This window comes from Vipera ursinii (assembly GCF_947247035.1).
Source record: "Vipera ursinii genome assembly, chromosome: Z".
Taxonomy (NCBI): domain Eukaryota; kingdom Metazoa; phylum Chordata; class Lepidosauria; order Squamata; family Viperidae; genus Vipera; species Vipera ursinii.
In genome coordinates, this window is record NC_139517.1 from 15905255 (window position 1) to 15924896 (window position 19642).

Here is a 19642-nt window from a genome sequence, read left to right on the forward strand (position 1 = left end):
TACCCTTGGATGTTAAAAGAAGGGTCAAACCAAATGACCAAAAATGGGGTTAGTAAGAAAGGTAATATCAGCACAAAATGAATGCAAAGAAAAAAGGTTTTGAATATTTCTTCTGTTTATGTCTGTGGATTTCCCACCCGTTTGGTCCCCCAAAGGAAAAACTTCTCATCCTAATGGATTCTTATTAGGTTGTCAGGAGGAAATGGACTGCTATAATAAATTACTTTGGTGACAACTATGTCTGGGCCCTCCCCACCCAAAAGTATCTCCTCTGCCATCCCTCCTAACTCTTTATAGTCACTGCTTGATGTCCTTGTCTTATCAAGATGGCCCATTCTATTTGAGGTCTTGGCGGGGGGGGGACATGGGCCATACCACCTTGGTAGTCACTTCTGAATGGCTAGTCCTTTGTCCTTAGGGCAGCCAAAAATGGCCAGAAAAATTGAGAATCCTTGACTCATTTTACATAAATCTGGCAGTGGCCTGATGGTAACAGAAGGCTCTACCACCATCCAATCTTATTTCTCCCCAAACTTGGTTAGGATACATGCTACATCACACTAGAGAAAAGTTCTAAATAACAGTGGAAGCAAAGAATAACGTCACTTTTTGTAGCACGTTCAATCCTCGCTGATTCCTGGATAATTGCCATTCCACGCTCCTTCCTCTCACACCTACTTATCAGTCATACTGCAGTTTTCCCGACATTTAATTTAAAATTTCACTCCTTGAGAAAATGCAACATATTTCTCTGCCAACCTGGCTCTTTCTTAGTTTTATCTGGTACATTTGGCACCTGAAGTCAGATTTCATGTGGGGTTATTTCAAGATCTTGGGCTCTGAAGACAAATTTCCATTCCTTTGACCAGCCTTAGCTATAGATAGTCCTTGACTTGCAACCGTTTGTTTAGTGACTCTTCAATGTTACAAGAGCACTGAAAGAAGTAACTTATGACAGTCCTCTCACTTTTGAACGTTGCAGCATCTCCAGTCATTTGACTAAAACATGGCTCCATGTATTTACGACCGTTGCAGCATCCCGGGGACATGTAATCGCCATTTGCGACCTCCCCAGCCGCCTTCTGACCAGCAAAGTCAATGGGAGTAGCTGGATTCCCTTCATGATTGTATGATTCAGTTAACAACTTGCTTAACAAGTGTGGCAAAAAGATCACAAAACTGGGTGAGCCTACTTAACAACTGCCTTGCTGAGCAACAAAATTCTGGTCCCAGTTGTGGGTGTAAGTACGTATGGTGATTTTGTGCTTCTTTTGTATGGGAAGAAGCATAAGAAATGTCTGCAAGAGCACTAACCTATTCAGTTTCCCACACAAAATGGCACAACTACCCCTTTGCAAGGAAAGGACGGGGAAGTCATACAATCGCATCCACATCTTCCGCTTCTGCCCCTGCTGTGTGCACAGAGAAGCCCAGCACAGTTGGCTTAAGACAGTAGATGGAAATGATCATGTACAGCATTTTATCTATTGCATCAGATTTTTTTCTTCTTCTTTTATTGGCTTTGTTTTGCTCGGTTGAAGCGCTGTGCCCTTTTCGGTCAACTGAAGAGCATCCTAGTCCTGTGTTTCTATCATTTTCTATAATCACTCTCTTAACGTGGAGAGCATCAGTGCACTGGTGGATACGGGGCGCAGGTGTTGTGAGAAGGGACCCTTTTGGATATGACTCGGGTGGGTTGGGTGAAGTGCGGGGCGGCTGCGATTGTTTCATTTACTTATTTACGTCCATCACAGCACCCAGATTGATGAGTCTGCACGTCTCTGCCTACGAGGTGGTATTTGTTTGCCGTGGGTTGCTATCTCCCTAATGAGGGGAGCCCATGATTGCAAAATTTTATATATGCGATGGAGAAAGGGAAGAAATAAAAAAAAGTAAGCACAAGAAGAGCAAAGAAAGTGAGGCGGGAGAAGAGGAAAATGCGCAGGAAAAAATATCACAGTTTTCTGTTTGAACAAAGTCACAGTTTTGTCTCCTACCATCCTTTCCCACCGCAAGGTCCAAACAGTCATGTGGGGGAGGCCCTCCACCACCCAACCCCCCTGCCCTGGAGCCTGAGATGGCACTGGCTGCTCCAGCTGCCAATCTGTGGGAGGGCAGGGACTCGCCCCCACCTGCTGGCACCCTCACTCGGCTCTTGTTCAAAGAGGAGCAGCCCTGCTGTTGCAGTAGCCCATTGCCACCGACCAGAGGACCCCACCCCACCGAAGTGCCACAGAGTGGCAGGAAAGCCCTTTTTCTGGATATAAAAGGTCTGTTATGGAAACGCAGGTGGGAACAGCTCCCCTGTACCCCCACCCCCACCCCCGCTGCAAAATGGCTGGTGCAAGGGATTGGGTGCTTTGTCAGGGGGGCTATTCTGGTGGCACTTGGGGTCGCAGTAGCAGAGTGTTGCCCCTCTCTGAGATGTTGTCTCTGTTCTCCCTTCTGATTTTTGTTTTTTTTTAAGTGAGAATATTAGTGGTTCCAGTCCCCACTGTGGTTTTTATCTGTGATACTCTTTTGGTTGAACAATTCCCCTTCTCTGTGGCAGGGAGATATATGACACTGTGCCATCTCTTCTTGGTGGCATTATGGCAGCATGCCCTTGGTGGGTTCATTGGTGGCCCTGATCTGCATCCCCCTCTCCGTGGCCATCTTCGTGGTATTGCCTTTGTTCCTGGAGTTGGGCCACGGTGCCATCTCCACCTTCGGAGTCTCAACCACAATTCAGTCTTTTTTTCTGTTATTTCATCTTAAATGTCTTTCTCTACCCCTCTCCCACGCCCGCCCCACCTGGCGCTGGTCATACCTCGGACTCCAGGCTGGAGAAATGGGCCGAACCACGCCTGGCAAAAAGCTCCCCGCTTCGACTCACCCGGCGTGGCAGCCACTCCGGGGAGAAGCCACCCTGGTGTCGATGGGAAGCCCCACAGCGCATCATGTGGCAGGAGCTCAGGTCCTCCAGACTACGGGAGGTCGGGTGGAGGACTCCACCGCCTGGCCCCAGCTCACAGGAATGATGGTGGCAGCGTCGGTGGAAGCCGTGGCGATGCCGAGGAACTAGGCAACTGTAGTGGCTACAGTGTCGATGCTCCCAGTCCAGCCGGCGTTCCAAATGCTCTTCCGAGCAGCTTAAATAATGCAAGGCTTCCTTGCGGCAAGGCGGAGTGGGTGGCGGGAGCATTTCAAGGCTCAGGCAGTGCTGGCAAGGACCGTGACACCCGTGGCATTTGGCCAACTTGTCGGCCGACCAGTAGTGCAGAGGCTTGTGTGTGGCAAAGAGCTGCCTCTCTCGGGAGGGGTAGGTGCAGAAATAATCTGGCGACTGGTACCAGCAGCTGTGGCCATCACTATCCCTCTCACAGATGTCGGAATCAGAGTCTGAAAAGTCCACATAATGACTTTGGCTGTGCAAACTGGCACCGACAGCAAGCGGGTGAGAATGGCTGCGGCAGATGTGAGCCCGGGAGCTCCTCTCGCGGCTTGACGTGGTTGGGCATTTAGCTTCTGGCTCAGCTCGTGGCAGAGACGTCTCCTCAGCATGTCGGTAACGGGGGACCGGCGGGGAACGTTCATCTTCGTAGGAGAGCCGGGTGTAGCCATACCGGCTTCGCTCTTTCCCGAAAGACCGGGAGGTGCCTCTCTCCAACTCACAAGGGCTTTTAGTAGGATAACTGCTTGTAGGGCCGTCATATTTTTTCACCTCAGAAGCTCGGCCATTCCCTTTCCCTGTTTGGAAACTTTCATACAAACCCCGGAGAGATTTGCGTTGCCAACCTGATGCCACCGGTGGCATGTCTGGAGAATCTTTTTCCCGCACTATAGCAAAGTAGGACGGAGGGTTTTCCAGCCCACGGGAAGGCTGTGGGGGAGAGAGCTGACAGGGTGCCATTTTTTTGCTACTGACATGATCTGAAAGCCCTTCGGGTTCGATGGGGCCATAGAACCGGTGGAAGCCATCGGAGAAAGGACTCTTGAGGCTGTGGCGTGTTGGTTTCGTGGTAGGGAGTTCTGCAGGTGTAGGGGGGTACAAATCCTTGTAACAGTTGGGGCTACGGGCATGACGCCACCGTTCCACAATGCGCCGTTCACGAGGCAGGAAGCTGGAACAGGGAAGCGGAGGCCCAGGAGGACTGGGCAGGGCTGGGGCTGCCCCTCGCGATGGTCCGTAGGTGTGATTCAGGATGGGCAACTGCTGCTGGTCTGGTATTTTGGGGTCTTCACTGCTACAACAACTATACATGCCCTGGAAGAAATGGGAGAAATAAATAGTTAAATACACACACACACACACACACACACACACACGAAGGTTCTTCAACTACAGCTATGTTTTTTACGTCTAGCAAGCAGGCAAAACTACCGTATAATGTAGAAAATGCACTGGAAATTTTGCGAACAAGACAGCGCTCCCTAAAATGACACCTGGGCAGGTAGGACAATAAAATACAGGTGTCCTCAATTTATGACTGTAGTTAAAGCTCAGAATTACAGTCGTAAATCATAGTGGTTGCTAAAGCAGGTCACCCCCTGATGATCCCTGATTTTATAACCATTTCTGTGGCAGTCATTAAGCAAACCCATTGTACCCAATAAGCACTTTTTGTGGAAAACCGGAAATAAACGTCAGTTTCCGGCAAAAAAAGTTGTAAAATTCAGTCACATGACTGTGGGATGTTACAAACAGTCCTAAATGTGGGCCAGTCCTAAGCACCCAAAATGTAATCACATGACTATGGGGGGTGGGGGGTGGGGTGGAAGTCTGCCACAACTTTGAACAGTCACATAAGTAACCATTCATAAGTAACCGAATAACAGAGTTGGAAGGGACCTTGGAGGTCTTCTAGTCCAACCCTCTGCTCCAGCAGGAAACACTATACCATTTCAGACAAATGGTTCTCCAAGCTCTTCTTAAGTCAAGAACTATCTGTATTAGTTCTGTATCAAGAAAATTCTAAGTTGTGTTCTCAGCATTATCTTTGAATAGCTTGAAAAAAATGCCTGCCTTCACAGAGATTGCCCAGATAAGGGAAACAATAGCCAAGCTAGCTGAGCTGGGGATCTCCCTCAAGTTAAAACACCTTTTTATCTACCTGCAATAGCTCCTGACATACACAACAATAATAGTAAAGGTAAAGGTAAAGGTTCCCCCGCACATGCGTGCTAGTTGTTTCCAACTCTAGGGGGCGGTGCTCATCTCCCTTTCAAAGCTGAAGAGCCAGCGCTTGTCCGAGGACGTCTGTTACCTTCCCACCATAGTGGTCCCTATTTTTCTACTTGCATTTTTACGTGCTTTCAAACTGCTAGGTGGGCAGAAGCTGGGATGAGTAACAGGCGCTCACTCTGCTACGCGGCACTCGGGATTCGACCCGCCAAACTGCCGACCTTCTGATCGACAAGCTCAGCGTCCTAACCCACTGAGCCACCACGTCCCCTACACAACAATAATAACAGTATAACAAATCACTGCTCCCCAGTTTTACACAATTATCTTTTTCTAAGTGCAACTTGAGAATTTCAGTGAGATACAGATGACTCCTCTCACCAACCGTATCACTTCTTCCCCACCTGTCCATTTCCTGTGTCACCTCTGCCACCCAACAGCTTTACTCTGAACACAATAATTCAGCATCCAATTCCTCGGCCAATTTGTCTTTTTTGAGTCTCTTTATATCAAATCCCCAGTTTGACAAGCGTCAGCCTAATGAACCCTTGCATAAGATACCTATTCAAGATGTACCAAGGCAGTGCTGTGAATTCCAGAAGAATTGGAATTCTTTACTTTGGTCAGCCCTATAAATTAGACCAGATTAAGAAACAGACATTCTGTAGGCCTAGATCAGGGGTAGGCAACCTTGGCTCTTTTATGACTCATGGATTTCAACTCCCAGAATTCCTGTGCCAGCATGGCTCAGCTTGGAAACCTCTCCCTTTCCCCTCAGCATGGCTGGCTCAGGAATTCTGGGAGTTGAAGTCCGCGAGTCATAAAAGAGCCAAGGTTGCCTACCCCAGGCCTAGATCTACTTTTTCTAGAATAGCTATAGTGACAGGATCTTGTAAATTGGAATGCACTTCCCCTCCTCCCTTTTTTATCGTCATGTGAATTTGTGGGGGAGGGAGCATTTTTAAAGTACAGGTAGCCTTCAACTGACAACAGTTCATTTAGTGACCATTCAAAGTTACAACAGCACTGAAAAATGTGACTTATGACTGGTTTCCAGAATTATGACTGTTGACACATTTGTCTGCTTGGCAATTGGCTCATATTTATAATGGTTGCCGCGTCCCGAAGTCACGTGATCACCTTTTGTGACCTTCTGATCAACAAAGTCAATGGGGAAGCCAGGTGCACTTAACAAACTTGTTATTAACGTTAACAATCGCAGTGATTCACTTAACAACCGTGCCAAAAAAAGATTGTAAAACAGGGCAAAATTTACTTAACAAATGACTCATTTAGCAACAGAAATTTTGGGCTCAGTTGTGGTCATAAGTTGAGGACTATTTGTATCTTCCTTGGTATAGGTCAGGGGTAGCCAACCTTGGCTCTTTTATGACTCGTGGACTTCAACTCCCAGAATTCCTGAGCCAGCCATGCTGAGGGGAAAGGGAGAGGTTTCTATGCTTAGCCGTACTGGCTCAGGAATTCTGGGAGTTGAAGTCCACGAGTCATAAAAGAGCCAAGGTTGCCTACCCCTGGTATAGGTAGTCCTTGACTTACAATCAATCACTTAGCAACTGTTCAAAGTACCAACAGACCTCCCCAGGGTACTTACAATTCAGCTCTGAAGCTCTGATGACCTATAGTCCCTATGGTCACCTGACCACATTTTGGATGCTTGGCAACTGGCCCGCATGCAGTGGTGGGATTCAAATACGTGAACAACTGGTTCTCTCTGTGGATGCTGCTTCCGGAAGTCCGTTCTAGGCCTGGGCAACAGAAAATTAGCTATCGGTTCTGCCGAAGTGGTGCGAACCGGCTGAATCCCACCAGTGCCTGCATGTATGGCCAGTTGCTGCACCCCATTCATACGACCGTGTTTTACAATGTTCTTGCTGAAAACTGGAAGCAAATACAGGTTTTTGGCAAAACCAGGCCATAGCAAAGAAGTGGCTCACTTAACAACCATGGTGTTTGCTTAATGGCCACCATAAAACAAGGTCATTAAAAAAGGTCGGTGGCCAGGTTTACAATCGTCATGACTTACAGCTGTAATGGGAAAGTTCTATTACAGTCGTAAGTGAAGGACTACTCATACGGGCTCCAGCCAATTTGATTGTCAACTTGCATCTTCCTTCTGTCTATCAAGGGTGTCCTCCATATCAGTGTTACTCAGCCTTGGCAAATTTAAGATGGGTGGACTTCAACTCCCAGAATTCCCCAGCCAGGTCTGTATACAGTGACCTCTACAATTTTCCATCTTCTCTCTTACTCGGTTATGGGAGCACTATGTGAATAATCCCACCCTGAACCTAAGTAAGATAATTTCTTTCTTAGATAATATTCACCACTATTGCAAAGATAATTTCCCCCTACAAATAACCTCCTGCTACTGATAAGACACCATCCCCTCATGTTGCTGAATTTGCCTTTCAGTGTAGATATCTGGCTGCAGAGCAAGACCACCAGGCTAATAAATGGAGAGAAGCAGAGAGGAAGAAGAGCAGAAGGGATGGAAGAAATCCAGTTAGACAGTTAGGATTACAAGAGATCAGTGGGAGCAAGCAGAGAAATCAAATGTTAGATTGGATTTCTGCCACTTGGATGAACTGGAGTCTCTCCCACCATTTTTAAACTTAATTTCAGTACAAGACAACAGCAATTTTAATTGGTTTTTATAAAGTGATGGACACGTGCAAATAAAAACTACAGACAGCCCTTGACTTGCAACTACAGCTGGAAGTGAAAGTTAAGTCACGCCTGATTTTACAACTTTTTGGATTGCGCTGGTTAAGCGACTCCAGCTTCCCCCACCCCCGTTGTCCTTGCTTTTTGGGAGCCCCCAGGAAGGTTAAAAATAGTGATCACATGACCTTGGGACTCTGCAACTGTCATAAATACATGCCAGTTGCCAAGTATCCTGCAACGGTCAAAAGTGGGAAAAACCGTCATGAGTGAGTTTTTTCAGCACCACTGTAACTACGAACAGTCACTAAACGAATGGTTGTAAGTCAAGGACTACCTGTAATCGTTTCTTCCTCTAAAATCACATCAGAGCTTGATGTCCCCTAGGCGTCCTTTAGTGGTCTTTTATGAAAGCTTAAAACTAGGCTTTAAAATCAAATACATAACTCCTCTTCTTTCTCCTTCTCCCCAACTTTTTAGAAATCAGTCACCAACTATCTAGATTTCTTTTTTTTTAAATTAGAGGCATGGAGTTGTAGGATGCCGATTAACATCACATTAACATTTGATTGATGCATTTCTTCCTCTCCCCCCCCCAGCCCCAACTTCTGGGAGTGAATCTGGCTTCTCTCAGTGTGTCACTGCATTTGATAGACGTACAAATCAGCACGTCGCCACCTCCAGTTCTTCAAACAAGCCAGCCAAATTTCCCCCCCCTCAAGTTGAATGAAAACATATTTATTCGACAGCATGCCTTAATTTAAAAAGAAGTGCATTTTTTAAAAAAAAACCCCCAACGTTGAGAATTAGGGTTGGGTTTTTTTAACATTAAAGGCGCTAACAACCGAGTTATGTTGGCAAGCTAGTTTTTGCTAAAGACTACTACAGCCAGGTTTTCCTTAGAAAAGAGATGTCATTTAGTGACCAAAACATGCTGTGTAGGCTTCAAAGGTGGGGCTACCATGTTTCCCTGAAAGTAACACCCTGTCTTATATTATTTTTGCCTCCAAAAGAGGCCATTAGGTCTTATTTTTGGGCGGTGTCTTATATTTTTCATGACACCTGCCTTGCCTCATGGCGGCGGCACCAACAGGCCCATCCAGCAGGAGCCTGCATGGCTGCTAGCCCACTTCTGCTGCGTCCACTCGTGGCAGGAGGCCACGTGGCACATCGCACCGCTGCTGCCACAATAAGGTAAGGCAGGTGGGGGAGGGGATGGAGCTGCCCCACATGCTCCACACCCGCTTCCTTCAGCCGCCACCCCAGCTAGGCCATTTCTTGCTCCCTTTCACTCCCCTCCCCAGCGGGATTGCCATGCTTCCGTATGGAGGAGGAGCGGGGTAGGCCTGGTCCCCTTCCCCTGTTTCGGAGCCAGGAGGGAAGTGATGGCGAAAGGCGCTGCTGGAGAGGCTTTCTTTACACTCCACCCCACAGATCAACTGTCCGGTGGCTTCTTCTCCTCCGCCAACTTTCCCATGGCTTGCGCCGTGACCGGGTGGCACAAGTCTCTGGTGCCGCCTCCCTCCATCGCTGCCACTGGAGAGAACGGAGAACGGGAAGTGGAGTGGCTTTGTGGAGCGATGCAGAGCAGATAAGAGCACTTGCTCACTGCCCTGCATCGCCCCACGTCTCCGTTCTCCAAATGGCAGCCCCATTTCCTGCCGCTTCTCCTCCCGAAAGTAAAAAAAATTCAATACTAACCTGCTTTCCAGCTCTGGCGCGTTTCTCTCCTGCTGAAACCGAGTTCGTGGGACTGAAAAAATGTTCAGTCAGACCTTCCAACTTCTTGCGAAAAAAAGAAAAAAGATCTCGGGAGAAGTTGGAAGATCTGACTGAACTTTTTTTAGTCCCACGAACTCTGTTTCAGCGGGAGAGAAATGTGCCAGAGCTGGAAAGCAGCTTAGTGTTGAAATGCAGGGCGGCAAGCAAGTGCTCTTCTCTGCTTTGCATCGCTGCGCAGAGCCGCTCCGCTTCCCGTTCTCCATTCTCTCCAGTGATGGCGACAGAGGGGTGGCGGAGGGAGGCGGCAGGGAAGGCTTGTGCCACCCAGTCACGGCGGAAGCCACAGGACTGTTGGTGGAGAAAGAGTTGGCGGCTGCTGCCGGGCAGGTGATCTGTGGGGCAGAGCGTGAAGAAAGCCCCTCCAGCGGCACACAGCGGCAGCGGAGCCTTTCGCCGTCACTCCTGCCTGGCTCAGAAATGGCGGAAGGGGACCAGGCCTACCCCACCCATCCTCCGTACGGTAGCATGGCAGTCTGGCTCAGGAGGGGAGTGAAAGGGAGCAAGGAATGGCCTGGCTAGAAGGGGCCTGAAGGAAGCGGGTGCAGGGCGCGTGGGGCAGTTCCACCCCTTCCCCACCTGCTTTGCCTCGTCGTGGCGGCAGTGGTGAGATTGCCACGCGGCCTCCTGCCCCACTGTGGCAGCAAGGTGGGAGAGAGTGGGTGGGGTCCTAGTTAGGGCTTATTTTTAGAATAGGGCTTATATTAGGCCCACCCCCACAAATCAGGATAGGTCTTTTTTCGGGGCAGGGTTCATTTTCGGGAAAACACGGTATTACTCAATTTATGTTTATCCGTAGACACGCCCAGATAAAGAGATGGGATTGAGGAAAATAGAAGCAGGCATGCATGACCTAAAAACAGCTGATTCCTATCTCAAGTAGGATAGCTTCCATGTTCCGAACAAATGATATACAGCAAGCAAACCTGTGTAAGTTGATTTCCTTTGCATAATTTAGTCTTAGGTAATGTCAGACCTAACAGTCATACTTGCAATCTCGACGACCTCCTTGCTCTTGTTTATGAGTTTCCATATTTCATTGCCTATGTACACACACATATCCTCCAAGCCTCCAGGAACATGGTTTTTTTTAAAAAAAACAACAACAAAAAACAACAACCATAAAATTCTAAAAAATTCTGTATCCATTACTCCTCGGAATATTTGAGCAATGCAATCACTGAATTCCTGCAGCTCTAGAGAAGTAAGAGAAACTGGGAAGACGTTCATGCAGAAGGAAGCAAACAGCTCTGGGGCGTACATGGGAACTACAGCCTCTTTTACCAACTCACCCTGCTGAAGGCCAGTAGGAAGTCCAGCCGGCCCGTGTGTCTCATGCAGTGGCGCAGTTTCCAGTAAATGAGATGTTCCCAGGCAAAGACGAGCAGGCTCAGCCCCATGGCTACCAAAAGCATGTAGAAGACCCCTGCCATGTTGTCTATATCCAGTTTACTGCTCATCACCTCAATTTTGTCGTTGTGGCAAATCCCTGACAGCCACAGGCGCTCCAGGAGCTCAATCTCATCTGAAACAAAAGAAGGGCAGTGGGTAGAAAAAGATTGCTGTTGGCCCTTTGAGGTGGTCCAGACAAGAAGCAACACCTGTGAGGACTAATGCTTCCTTTATTGCAAATGGAGCCTTCAAACTTGGCCCTTTTATGACTTGTGGACTTCAACTCCCAGAATTCCTCAGCCAGGCACGGGTGCCTGGCTGAGGAATTCTGGGAGTTGAAGTCCACAAGTCATAAAAGGGCCAAGTTTGAAGGCCCCTGTTGTAAAGTGACAGCAAAAGAGTCTTTCAGGTCTGAAAGTGTCTCTCCCCTCCTGTACTTTTCCTCTGCTGAAAATTAAGGAGGATCCCTTCTGAGACGCTTTCTCCGTTCTCCTCACTCAGAGTCTGATTTTTGTTTTAGCAGACTGGCTGTTGTCTAGTCTGCAGCTCTTCCTCTCGTCTCCCAAAGTCATTGTCACAAACCATTATGATAGGATTGCGCAGATGTCCTTCTCCCCTGTCCTTTCCTTCCTGCCATAAAATGCAAATCCTCTTGTTCTGGACAGAAATTGATTGCCAAGGCCTCAAATGACCAAGCAGCGCTGACCGTCTCGCACAGCCTTCCTTAAGGCGTTGCCCTCTGGTTGCATGAGCAGCATAGGCAGTCCTTGACTTACAACCACAACTGAGCCCAAAATTTCTGTTGTTAAGGGCGACATTGGTTTAAGTAAGTGAGTTTTGCCCCATTTTGTGACCTTTCTTGACAGAGTTGCTAAGTGGATCGTGGCAGTTGATAAGTTAGTAAGCTGGTTGTCAAGGGTGTCCGGCTTCCCCATTAACTTTTGCTGGTCAGAAGATCGCAAAAGGGGATCTTTTGGGATCCCTTGGGACACAGCGACGGTCATAAGTATGAACCAGCTGCCAAGCATCTGACTTTTGATGGCGTGACGGTGGGGATGCTACAAAGGGTGTAACTGTGGAAAACGTACATGTCACTTTTTCTAGTGCCGTTGCAACTTTGAACGGTCACTGTTGTAAGTTGAGGACAGCCTGTATACAGGAGGGCTAGAGAAATCTGCCAGTGGTGTTCACAAACACAACCGGGGGGGGGGAGCTGATTCAGGACCGGAGCAATATTGGAAGGCCCTTCCACACTGCCTCACTTCCACTCCTCAAACTTTCATCTACTCTTCTTAATGCTGGCCAGTAATTCTCCTCTCTCCTCTCAACCTCAGCAGCAAACAGCGAACCTCAATTGACCAGTGGCTGAACAGAGAAACCGGCATCCAATCAGGGCCACGCATCCTATCAGAACTTAAAGGTTCTGCCTATTTATTTAATGTCTTCTAAATCAGGGCTTTTCAACCTTTTCACCCATTGTACCACTTTTAGGATATGGCAACATCCGAGTACCACCAGTCGCCTAGCAAGGTGTCAAAAAATTGATGACCAACAAAAAAGAAAAAAGTGATACAGTACAGGTAGTCCTCGACTTACGACAGTTCGTTTAGTGGCTGTTAGAAGTTACAATGGCACTGAAAAAATGAATCAGTTGCCAAGCATCTGAAGGTAAATCACAAGACCCTGGAGATGCTGCAACATTCCAGCTGATCGGCGCTTCTTCTGGGCTCAGGAGAAGCGCCGGGATCAGCACCGAGCTCCAGCTGGCGCCTGGCGCTGATCCTGGTGCTTCCGCTGAGCCCTGACAGCCCCGAAGAAGCGCTGATCCTGGCGCTTCCGCTGAGCTCTGACAGCCCCGAAGAAGCGCTGATCCTGGCGCTTCCGCTCAGCCCTGACAGCCCTGCAGCTCCAGCCGTCTCTCGCTCAGGCTTGTGTGGTGCTGCCACCAGTTCAGCTCATTCCCCTCCCCCACTACCACTTTTCTAGGATGGCCGCATACCACCTGCCAGGTGCCAATGTACCACAGGTGGTAGCCGTACCACTGGCTGAAAAGCCCTGTTCTAAATAACCAGAGTAACCCTGGAAAAGACTAGCAAAGGATTACCGTGATACTTCATGATGCAGCCCTGGAATGTTGCCAGGGCTGTTGGGGATTCGGAACGAAGTGAGACTTCCCACCCAAGGGAAATTTGAAGCTTAGACACGCTGCAAAACTGAAGCGGCAGAGGCAGAAGTTGTCTCTGCTGTGAACAATGAAGTTGGTGTGTGACCAGAGAGGTTACGGGTAGTCTTCAACATACAACAATTGAGTCCAAAATTTCCATGGTTAAGCAAGACAGTTGCTAAGTGAATTTTGCTCCTTTTTATGACCTCTCTTGCCACCATTGTTAAGTGAACCACTGCAGTTGTTAAGTTAGTAACACGGTTGTTAAGTGAATCTGGCTTCCCCATAAATACCTGCCAGTTGTTAAGCATCCAAATTTTGTTCATGTGACCACAGGAATGCTGCAATAGTCGTAAGTGTGAAAAATGGTCACTTATTTCAGTGCCATTGTAACTTTGAACAGCCTAAATGAATGGTTGTAACTCAAGGACTAACTGGCTGGCATATCTGGGAATGGTGCAAATGCCAAGATTGGAAGGATAGAGGAGGCCACTAAGGGGCCTCTTTCTATAAACAATTGCTTTAAAAATAAGATTTTCATCAGCTATAATGAATTTGAGTCTGCAGCACTGAAAAATGCAAGTATCATGAATGTTTGAGAAGTGATGATAAAAACTTAGTTTGCATTTTTAAACTGGAATAGAACTGAATTTTGCTAGCTGAAGTTGAAGCAAACAGCACAACACAATGCCTTGTTCTTTCTCCCTTAATTTTCAGTGCGTGAACAGTGCATTTGCTGCTTGCTGCAGGAATATCCATTTGCTTCTATTATGCTCTACTTGTAAATCAAATTGATATTACCAGTAATATTTCATTTGAAAGAAACTAAGCATAGACCTCTCAATACAGAAGAAAAATGCAATCTTATATTTGACAATTTTTGTTCCAAGTATAAATAAATAATTAGTGTGTCTTAAAAATCATCAGTGCTAACTAAAGCTTACAAAACAGAAGATGTTAACAAAAAAACATGAAAACAGAAGATCAAATAGAACTGATGGAGAAAACTGAATTTTAACAGTGAGAAAAAGTAAAATACCTGGGGTATTACTGTGACAAATGTGAACTGTATGTTATTTCAAAATAAATTATGTTCAGACATGGTATGAAATTAAGGACACGTTAAGGTGGGAAAAATTAAAACTGTCACTTTTGGGGAGAATTTCTGTGATAAACATCAATGTTTTACCTAGAATGTTTTTGTTTCAGACAATACCTGTTTTGACAAGTGATATACCATTCAGGCAAAGGCAAAAATATATATCTAGATTTTTATGCAGGGGGAAAAACACAATTTAAATACAGAGTGCTAACAAAGATGTAAAGGAAAGAGGAGGATTGGGTTTTTCAGTTTTGAAATTATATTTTGGAGCGTTTGTTTGTATGAAAAAAATGGGTATTGCTGAGAAACAAAAGACTTTTAGGATTAGAAGTACAGGACCTGACATATGGATGGCATATATATTTATGCTACAATAAAGTTAATGTGGATTTTAAAAGTCATTTCATTTGACACACCATACTGAGAACATCGAATAGATATAAACCAAGCCTGTGCCCCAAAACAACTCTGTGGATCTCAGTACAAGAAACATTTTACATAAGAGAAACAACAGGCAAAGATAAATAGTTAACATACTAGAAATTATTGGAGAGTCAGCAACCCCTTTAATCTAACATTAAATCAAGAGAGCAACTAATGGAGTAGGATATAGTTGTCAGTGGTTTTCCCTTTTACAGTTATCAAAAAGATTTAAAATGGATAGAAAGACTTATGGCATAAAGAAAAGGAAGACAGGATTTGAAGTGCAATTGTGCACTGATGATGAACATGTAATTGCTAAAATATATAAACTTTTCTTGAAATTTGAAATGAAAGAAAAGCAGGTTAAAGAAGATATATACAAATGAATCAATCTATCAATATACGGTCAAAAAGGTTGCAATTCACATTGTTATGATCTCAAAGTTAATTTTTATAAAAATGATGTATTATGGGTACATGACACCAGAGAAATTATTTAGAAGGTATAAAGGTATTTCAAATATATGGAAATGTGAACAACTTGAAGGCATATTTTATCATGCTTGGGAGATGTGTAAAAAAGCTTTTAAAAATGGATTTCAATACAAACAGAGGATTTTAGACATTCAGTTGAAGCCAGAACCTTTCCTTATGAGACTGATAAAGGATAAAGGGTTTTTAAAAAGCCATGGAAGATTATTTCAATATATGATTACTGTGGCAATTATCATTTGCACAAAGAGGAAAGTTTCAGCATTACCCACCATGGAGGGATATCAGATGAAATTGACAGAATTTGCTGAGATGGCCAAATTGGCTTCTTTGATTAGAGAAAGGTTATTATTGACACTCATCAACCACTGGAAACCCTTTATGGATTTTTTTTTTGCATGAAAAAGAAAATGATTTTGTGACTTATGGTTTTGATGATTAAAAAGAATAACGATGATGATGAAATCTTGGAGAGAGAGATTTGATTAGAATTGTATGTATTATTATTACTGCTGAGAGGAAAATTGGACACCATTTTTAATATCTCTTTTCATGTTTCTCTCTTTTTTTCCTTTTCCTTCCTTTCCTTCCTCTTTCATATTAACTATACCTTTGTCTTTGAATGTACTATTCCTTTTTTAATTTTTGTATTCTCTTTTTGATATATGCCCTGTGAACCGCCCTGAGTCCCTACCAAGGAGAAGGGCGGTATATAAATCAAATAAACTATAACTAACTAACTATAACTACTTATTATGTATGTAAGAGGTATTATAAAAAGTATTTTTTTAAAAAAAAGTGCACTGAAAAATAGCATTACAGCACATTTCTAGCTGAGAAGAAATATTTTCTCTTATCACAGTGATGCTACTTAATCCAACCTGAGGGCAGACAGGTGAAGTAGATTGTTGTTTGTCAATCTGAGAAGAGAGCGTGGACCATGCATAAGCCTTGAACTTAAAATTTTAGGAATTATTTTAAATATATATCTTAGAAATAGATGCCAGATGCCCCACAGTGGAAGCTGTTACCAATTTAGGCTATGTAGTTTGGGAAATGGCTGCATGGAGATTTGGCTCCAAAGGGCAACATCTGATTTAGAGCATGCAGGGGCCCACTTATAGCATCTCTCAGGAACACCTTAAAGTCATTGTACCTTTTCCTGAATTCGTCAATCTTAAGATGGAGCCTACCTTGCTTTAAGGTGCTCCTGACCTGCTACTTACATGCTACATTTACAGGTACTCTGAATCACATTTGGTACTTTCATTCTAGACCTCTTCACAGTTCAGTGGGGCTATATAGTTAAAAAAATACATTTTTCCAGTGACACTAACTTGAGAGTATGCACTTAGCCTAATGAATCATACTCTTCCTTTTAAGCACTGATATATTTCAAAAAGTCCATTTCAGCATTTATTTCCGCCTCCCAATTCATCATTTGCTTCTAACCCACTTTAATTCTGGTGTGTCTCCTTAGAGCAGGGGTGTCAAACTCGCAACGTCACGTGACGTGTCGCGAAGTATCGTGACTTTTTTTCCCATGGCCGGCAATGGGATGGGCGTGGTTTCAGCATGATGCATCCAGCAGTTTGACACCCCTGCCTTAGAACCTGGACCTGATCCGTGAAATCTTACCATCGCTGAGAAACTGAAGCAGGGCCAGGTCAATGGGCCGTTTCCATTTGGACCCTTTCTGCAGGGCAATGCCATAGCCTGTCGTGGCAAAGACCTTCCCACTTCCGATGGTGACAAGTTTGCAACCTTCTTCCTTGCGGGCCATGTAGTTGAGGACAGCTGCATCATAAATGAAGGCGTCCAGCTTCCTGCAGGCGGGGAAAAAAAGGCAGGCTGAGATGAGTTGAGGGGAACCCATAAAAGGTGCGCCTCAGGGAAGGTCGGCTGCAAGGATCTGCGCATTTGATGTCTTTCCTCTGAAACCAATCTAAGTATTTGTTCCAAATAAACCAGACACCTGTTTTTTCAACAGAAGTTAACATTTGTAGCTCAGGATTGAACTGTGCTCCCCTTGACATTCTCAGAGCTTGGTTATTTCCTTGCAGATGTTTCATTACCCATCTAGGTCACATCATCGGTGCTAGCTCTGATGATGCACCTAGTACTGATAATGTTACCTAGTTGGGTCATGAAACATCTGCAAAACAACAACAACAACAACAACAAAAACCAACCAGGCTGTGTCAAGAGCACCGAGAACCCCATACACATTTTTGAATCTTGAAAGAATATAAAGTTTTCTTGGAGTCTAATCCACAAAGCTTAAAAGTAAGTTGGCTTGATAAGATGCTTAGAAAGTTGCAGAGCTGTTTTCCTGAGAGGCAAAATGTGGGTAGTTTAGATAAGCTAACTGGGTTGAAAACCATGTCTAGAGATGGCCAGAAGGAAGAAGCTAGCAAATAATCTGCCAGACTGGTCTGGTAGCCTAGCTGAGTCTATCTTAAACCTCAATCTATGTCAATTAACAGCATAACATAAATATTATTTTATTTATTTCCATTTTTATTATTTTTTACAAATAACTCAAGGTGGCAAACCTATGAAACACACTTTCCTCCTCCTATTTTTCCCACAACAACAACGGTGTGAGGTAGGTTCAGCTGAGAGTGAATAACTGGCCCAAGGTCACCTAGCTGTTTCATGTTTAAGGCTGAACTAGAACTCAAGGTCTTCTACTTTTTAGCCTGATGCCTTAACCACCAAACTGGCTCTTTATGACTGATTAATATCCCTCAAACAGTAAAAAAAAGGCAGAGATTTAAAGCAATAGGAATACAATTCATAAGCCAGTAAGAAAGTCATTTATTGTTAGAATAAATCCTGTCCTCCACCTTTGTTATGTATGCAGGCACCTGCATAGCAACAGCCACCAGGGGGCGTTGGTCTGAACGGTTTTGGCGGGAAACCCAGTTTTGACGGGAAACCTAGGGCCAACCCCATTGGCTGTCCGCTTACCTGGCTAGGTATTTAAGGAGGCCAGGTAACCCTCATCCCTCAGTACGCTATCCCCCTTCCAATAAAGAGCTGAACACGTACTCCGGCTGGCGTCTCTTCCTTGCGTCGGACCCACTAAACAATAGTGGCGACAAAGGTGGGATTGCTGCCAACAAGGAGCTGAAGTCACTGGGGGAGCGCTCCGTGAGCTGAAGGGAAAGGCATTTTCCTTCCTTCTTCCCCCCCACGACCGCCAGCCGACCGGACCACGCCGGTTATCACATCCGCGACTCAAGACCCAAACCAACACCACGATGGCAAGAGCTGGACAACCCCACAAATTCGACACCCGCCACCCCGAGACAGGGGCCCGTTACCTGGCTCACGCCGAACTGTACATGCGGTTCAATCAGATCTCGGAGGATGGCGCGAAGGCGGCAGCCCTGCTCTGTATCGGGGGACCAGCACTCCTGGAGATCGCTGTGAACCTGTTCGCCCCACAGGTCATCAACACTGTCGCGTACCGGGACCTCGTGGCCAAGCTCAACGCCCACTTCAGGCCCCGGCGCTCCAAAGTGGCCGCGAGGTCACAGTTCGAAAAAGGGACCAGCGCCCCGACGAGTCCGGTGCCGAATTCCTCGCCGCCCTACGGGAAGCTGCCGTCGCCTGCAAGTTTTCGAACTTGGAGGAGCGGCTACGGGACCGTTTGATTTGCGGCCTACGAGACAGGCGGCTGCAAGAGCACCTGTTCGAGAGAGAGGAGGTTTCGCTCCAGGAAGCCGAAGACGCCATCCTGGCCCACGAAGCGGCCTGTGAGGCCATCCAAGAAGTCCAGGAGACCCGGGCCGGCAGCCAGGCAGCCAGCATCCACCGGCAGGTCGCCACAGCCAAGGACAACCAGAACATCGACCTCCTCCAGCGGAGGTCGACCCCCGACCAGCGAGTCAGACGCCCAGACAAGCCCAGGCCTCCCAGCAACGCCAACCCTCAGAGGTGCTCAGGGTGTGGTGGGAACCATGTGCGCAGCCTCTGTAGGTTCCGGTCGGCCATGTGTCGGGCCTGCAAGAAAACAGGCCACATAGCCACGGTCTGTTGTAGCCGCCGCCCCCGAGAGGAGATCCACGAGCTGCAAACGAAGGTACTGGGGCCCCGACCAAAACGCAAATTGGCTTTGTTGAGAGCCGGCTGGCCATTAACCACACGGGTAGCCGCCGGCTGCTCAAACCCAAAATTAGACTAACAATCCGCTTGCAAGGCGTCCCTTGCAGCATGGAGCTTGACTCCGGATCAGCGGTTTCGATCATTTCGGACGAAACCCTTAACTACATAAATAGCCGGAGCAAGCAGCGGATTAAATTACGGCCTACAAATTTAACCCTGACCGATTTTCAGAATTCGCTGGTCAAGGTAAAGGGGGAGGCTACCGTCTCGGTGGGGTTTAAGGGTCGCAAAGAGCACCTGGAGGTTGTAGTGGTAGAGGGCCGGAGAGCCA

General features: G+C 46.3%; 1 protein-coding gene across 1 annotated transcript in view; it reads right to left on the bottom strand.

Annotated features, from left to right (window-relative positions):
- Positions 1-2803: 2803 nt before the first annotated feature.
- GRIN2D (glutamate ionotropic receptor NMDA type subunit 2D) overlaps positions 2804-19642 on the bottom strand; it is a gene marked incomplete at both ends in the record, with an annotated part of 42030 nt that continues 25191 nt past the window's right edge. The window contains 3 exons of the mRNA XM_083376444.1: positions 2804-4246; positions 10918-11150; positions 16837-17024. Of these exons, the coding sequence (XP_083232570.1) occupies positions 2804-4246; positions 10918-11150; positions 16837-17024 (1864 nt within the window). The remainder of the gene's footprint in view (positions 4247-10917; positions 11151-16836; positions 17025-19642) is intronic.